The sequence below is a fragment of the Gavialis gangeticus genome, unplaced genomic scaffold (assembly GCF_001723915.1).
Source record: "Gavialis gangeticus isolate Ggan-Ray unplaced genomic scaffold, GavGan_comp1, whole genome shotgun sequence".
In the NCBI taxonomy this organism is placed as follows: Eukaryota; Metazoa; Chordata; order Crocodylia; family Gavialidae; genus Gavialis; species Gavialis gangeticus.
Genome location: NW_017728993.1, coordinates 77,636,635 through 77,642,659, shown reverse-complemented (window position 1 = coordinate 77,642,659; position 6,025 = coordinate 77,636,635). Strand labels below are relative to the sequence as shown.

General features: G+C 44.4%; 1 protein-coding gene across 1 annotated transcript in view; it reads right to left on the bottom strand.

Annotated features, from left to right (window-relative positions):
* CRB1 (crumbs 1, cell polarity complex component) overlaps positions 1-4,731 on the bottom strand; it is a 173,018-nt gene extending 168,287 nt beyond the window's left edge. Inside the window, exon 1 of the mRNA XM_019528364.1 lies at positions 4,569-4,731. Within this exon, the coding sequence (XP_019383909.1) occupies positions 4,569-4,731 (163 nt within the window). The remainder of the gene's footprint in view (positions 1-4,568) is intronic.
* Positions 4,732-6,025: the final 1,294 nt, after the last annotated feature.

The following is a 6,025-nucleotide window of genomic DNA, read 5'->3' as shown; positions in this document are numbered from 1 at the left end:
AAAAATGTTTCTCCCTCCACCTATGCAGGGGTGGGAGGGGAGGGGCAACCAGAAAAACCCAGAAGCATGAGAAATACCCATAGCAGAACAGAGGCATAGCTATGCCTAAATTATTCTCAACCAGTGGCTGTCCAACCTCTTCTTGAAAACCTCCAGTGATGGAGAGTCCACAAGCTTCCCTAGGCAGTCTGTTCCATTGCCTCACTGTTCTAACTGTGAAGAAGTTTTTCCTGATCTTCAAGCTAAACTTACTTTGCTGCAACGTCAAGCCATTGGTCTGTGTCCCCTTCTCTGCAGCAAAAGAGAAAAGGTGCTTTTCCTCTTCTTTATGGCAGCCCTTCAAGTATTTGAAGACTGCTATCATGTCCCCTCTTAAATGCCTTCTTCACAAGGTGAAGATGCCTAGCTCCTCCAGTTTCTCTTTCGTATGACTTGCTTTCAAGCCCTTGATCATCTTTGCTGCCTGTCTCTGGATCCTAACTTCTCCATGTTCTTTTAAAAATGTTGACCTCAGAACTGCGCACAGTAATCCAGACGAGGCTTCTGGGAGCCATGGCAATTAATGCTGCCACCACTCCCCACACTGCCAAATTTCTGGACCCATTGAGAGCCCCACGGGCCAGGTGAACAGGGCCCCATGTGCTGTTTCTTGGTCACTCCTGTTCTAGAGCTTATCAGAATGCAACAGTTCTGTTGGTTGTAATGACTTCATGAGGGGGAGTAGATACGTGGGTCAAGAACTCCTATGGTCTCAGCTGTCATTGCTCTTTATTGGTTTGGCGATGACGTGCTAGTTTTGGCACCTTTTTGGTGGGGTGCAGATTACTTCCCCCTCTGCAGTAGATCTGTGCACTAGGAACAATAGAGCTCAAGCTCAGTGCTTACCCTCCCTGGGGAGTCCCTTGGAACCCGATCTCCCCTCAGGCTGAGACCCATGGCAGAGGGTAAGAAGGCACAAGTGCAAAGACTGCCTCAGGTTGAGCGCTAAACAGCTGCTGTTAAGAGATTTATGGCACAATTAACACGGAAAGGAGTAGGGGAGGAAAAATGCTAATGTTGGGAGCTAGATTTTATTGTTGCATACAGGATAACCCCATGAGTCCTCATATGCTTTGAGCTATGTTCTGTAGAGAATGAGCCTTTTTTCCATGGCTGACCAATTAAGCAGTGACCCTCTCTGGCAGAGATTCTTAGAATTAATGTTTAACATTAGAAAAAATAAAATGAAACGCTGATCACAATAAATCTACTCTGACTGACACATGAAGCAATTATTAGCCCTTTTAAAGCATCACATTACTAGAAAAATTACTGCCAAATATTTTACCCCATGGTTAAAGTCTTTTAATGTGAGACACTTGGCACTACACTTAGAAGATGAAAAAGGTTCTCTCAGGGTTTTGCCTACTAAATTCTTTGTCTGCAGTAAAGCTTGCCACCTACTGGCTAATCTCCAGTACTACTAGCAAAGATGTAAATAATCCATAACTTGATTGGAAGGGAATTGGAACAAATGATCAATTTATCAGATTCAGTGGTCAGAATAATCTCTACTGATGCCACAAGTTAATGTTCCTTCTAAGACTGTGCGTTGTAGCCACATGCACCTGAGGGTAAAGTTAAATTAATAGGAAAATCAATGGAACTGGAGATTTTAAGGTGAGATTTCCAAGTAATTCAGCACAATTCTACTGATATTCAAATGGAATTTAGCTTTTGTATATGCACCCCTGAATATTATGCTTCAAGAAAATCAGCTTCTTTTAAATTTTGTCATGTTCAGAGAACTACAGAATTTTTATATTCTCTTGGCAACATAGAAAACTCTTCTGGTTCATTAAAAACACAATTGAAGAGGAATAAAGTAAGCATTTGAATTTAAAACTATTACCTTTGTTTACAATAATGTAATGAAAATATGTAAATAAAAGATTCCCTCTGCTTGAAGTGTCCCAGGCTTTATTTTAGCAAGAAAACAATCTAATAGCTTCCCATATTGAATTATTTCAGGTCATTGTTATCTTCTCCCTCTATCCTCCCTCTCTTTACCCCTTAGTTACTACTATCTTACCACTGTATACGTTGAATTATACAGCCACCTACAGGGATGCTGGCTTCTTCCATACCCTTTGCCCCATACCACTCTGAATGTTCATGGCAAAGACTCCTGTAAATCCACATCTCTGTTGTCCCTTAATTCATTGGGCACCAATCTGAACACTGACTCACTCACCCAGCTGTGCTCTACAGCAGTGATTTCCAACCATTTTTTATTTGTGGACCCCTAAAACATTTTGGATGGAGGTGCAGACCTTTTGAGAAATTTTGAACGGAAGTGCCAGACCCCTTTGAATTGTGAGTTTGGGTATTGCCATACTTTTGATTGAACATAGTCATCTTTTGCAGATCCCCTAGACATAGCCTGTGGACCCCCAAGGGTCCATGGACCACATGTTGAAAACCAATGCTTTACACTATGCAACCCCTTCTCCCAGCAGATTCTCAGCTGTTGAAGGGACAGATTCCAGGTGTAACATGGCTAGTGGTCTGGAAGAGGCCAGAAAATAAGTCAATGGGAATGACCTCTGCCTGTAGGAAAGGGTGATGTAATCCATCTCTACTCCATTTAGTCTCAAAATGTTTGCAAGGATCAGGTTTAACACTTTTAATTTGGAAGTCTCTTGTATACTGGAAAAATACTATGTTTGACTGTTGGCATAGGTTGGAGACTTGCCACAGAGCTGGACAATTTAAAGATATAGGGCAAAAGCTCTGAGCTTTCCATCTTTCCCTTACCATTTTGGCATACTATCTACCTGGTTCCACCATAAATTTAGCAGTTCTGGAATTTTATAAAACTGCCTAGAGATGAACAATTGAGATTAGGCTAGTTGCTTTTAAAATCTAATAACAATATTTAAAACATATACAGTTGTCTTCTATCCCAAACTCACAGTGCTTTAGAAACATAGTAAATATCATTAACCTTGTTTTATGGAAATGTACAAAGCTATAGAGTGAGTCAGCTGCAGAGTGGGGATGGGAATCCAGATCTCCTAACTTTCATCTATGCTCAGATCACTAGACTACAACAGCACTACATCATATTTTGCATTTCCATAGCATCTGCCACTGAGTATCTCAATGCTCTTTATTAAACATTTATTAGCAAGATAATTAGGAAAATGTTTTTATTTAAGTTAAACGAAACCAAGTCAAACCAAACAAAACCAAGCCCTATGAATTTAGTTAGTAATTAGAAAGAAAATTAGAGCCTTTGTTCTGGAGAAGTGTATTGGGCTGTTTTTAACATATTCACTCATGCAGCCACTCATACACACGTGTATACACTCACTTTTCTATCACTTTTCATAGATTTCACAGACATTTGGGCTAGAAGGGACCCCGGAGGATCACTGAGTCCAGCCCCCTGCCCCAGAGGCAGGAAGTCAGCAGGGATCATAGGATTCCAGCAAGATAAACATCCAAATGTGTCTTGAAGGCGTTCAAAGTGGGTGATTGAACCGCCTCCAACGGCAGTCTATTCCAAACCTTGGGGGCTCAGACAATGAAGAAGTTCTTTCTTATGTCCGGCCTGAACTGGTTACAGTGGAGTTTGTGACCGTTTGATCTTGTCATCCCTCGGGGGGCTCTGGTGAACAGTCGTTCCCCCAGATCCTGATGAGCACCCCTGATAAGCTTATAGGTGGCGACCAGATCACCCCTGAGCCTGCGCTTTTCCAGGCTGAATAGCCCCATTGCTCTCAGCCTCTCATCATAAGGTCTGTTTTCCTGACCTCTGAACATGACCTGGAACTCACTTGAATACATTTGTTTGACATTAGGATCATAGGCATGTAGTGCTGGTAGGGACCTCAGCAGGTCATTTAGTCCAGCCCCCTGCTCAAGGTAGGATCACCAATGACTAAACTACTCAGGCAAGTGTCTTTCTAACCTGATTTTCAACATTTCTGGGGAATCAAGGGTCCACAACTTCTTTAGGTAGCCTGTTCCAATGCTTGACCATTCCCATAGTAAGAAAGTTTTTCCTAAACTCCAAGCTAAATTTCTTCTGCTGCAGCTTAAGGCCATTGCTCCTATTCCTGTCCTCTACAGCCACAGAGGAAAGGCAATCTCCATCCGCTTTATAATCTCTTCAGGTGTTTGAAGACTGTTATCAAATCCCTCATCAGTCTTCTCTTCTCCAGACTAAATAACCCTAGCCCTTTCAGCTTTTCCTCACAAGTCATGCTTCTCAGGCCTCTAATCATTTTTGCTTCTCTCTGCCTTACTCTTTCCAATCTGTCCACATCTTTCTTGCAGTGTAGGGCTCAAAACTGGACATAGTACTACAGATGAGGCCCCACTAATGCTGAATAGAGCGGAAAAATCACTTTCCTTGATTTGCAAGTGACACTCCTATTATTATGCTGGGGTTTTTTGCAAGAAGAACACACTGTTGGCACACATTCAGTTTACAGGCCACAGTAACCGCTGGGTCCTTCTCTGTAGTACTGAAGCCTTGCCAATTATTCTTTAGTTTGTAGACCTACATGGAATTATTTTACCCAAATGCCGGACTTGGCACTTGTCCCTGTTTAATTTGATCTGATTGATTTTCAACCATTTCTCCAGTTTATCCAGGTCATTCTGAATCCTGGTCTTGACATCCAGAGAGGCTGCAGCTTCACCCAATTTGGTGTCAAGTGTGCACTCGATCCCATCATTCATTCTTAAAAGAGTTTGTAAACCTCCCAGAACATAACTACTGCTTCGATATGTTGATGCGCTATGCTGCTACTGAGGGTCAATCTAAGGCTACACTTAAACACCCATGCCACATCTTTATGTGCTTCCCAACTCTTGAGTGGAGCTGTCTAGAAAGTAGTTTATACAATACTTTTCTTTCCTGTTGTGCTTGGCGCTAGTTATGAGCAATAGAGAGAGGAAGTGGGATTCAGAAGGAATAGGGAGCTGTGGGTTTCCTACTAGTGGACGTCATATGCTTGTGGCCTGTGACACCAGATAAATTCCAAACGCAGCAGGGGATGGAAAGCTAGGAGGTAGGTTTGACCTTAGACCCTGCTGCTCACAGACCCTCCAATATCAGGCTAGATTCACCCACCTGAGGTTAGGGTTTTAAATATAGACAGTCAGTGGCTATGAATGGATCGATAAGAGGGTAGAGTGGGGGATTGAAGTCACCCCCCTTCCACTCCTGCTTTGGCTGTGCAGCACATACACAATGAACTCTCTGAGCTCACTGGCTTATCAGCACAGCTTCTTCAGAACCAGAGATGACCCGAGCAGGGTGCGGGGCCCGGGCAAATCAGCCTGTGTGGGGCCCCACCCCCAGACATGAGGAAGCCAGTGGAGGATTCGGTTGGGAGGGGTGGCACTGAGCGGCCGAACCTGACAGATTCAGCGGCAGATTTGGCGGGGAGTGCCAAGCAGCCAGACATGAAGCCAGCAGCAGCGCAGAGTTGCCACGGCTGCTGCGCCTGGCTCTGTGGGGCCCCCCAAAGAGTAGGGCCCGAGGCGGTCACCCCGATTCGCCCCCAGGATGGCCCTAGCCAGAGCCACTGCTTTGACACAGCTGTGGAGCTGTGGGGGTGAATGCTGCCATCACTCACCCTGCCCTCTTTCCCACTGCTGAATTCAGTGTCAAGGGAAAGAGTGGGTGGTGAGCAGTAGCAGCATTCACTTTATGAACTCTGGAGCTGCGTCAAAGCAGTGGTTTCGCAGAGGCTGCACTAACAGGCTTGTCAGGTTTAAGGTCACCTTTAACTGTGAGTATAGGCCAGTGGTTCTCAACCTTTTTAGACCCCAGGCACCCCTCCAGAATTTCTCTGAACTTAGCAGGACTGCATTTCAAAAACTAATTTATTACAGTGCTTACCTCTTTGCATAGCGTCTGGGCAGTATGTGTGGGGCAAGGTGTGAGCTCTTATCTCCTCATGCAAGGGCCAGGCAGAGGGAGGAGGAGCAAGCACGTACCTCCTTGCATAGGGGCTGTGCAGGGGCC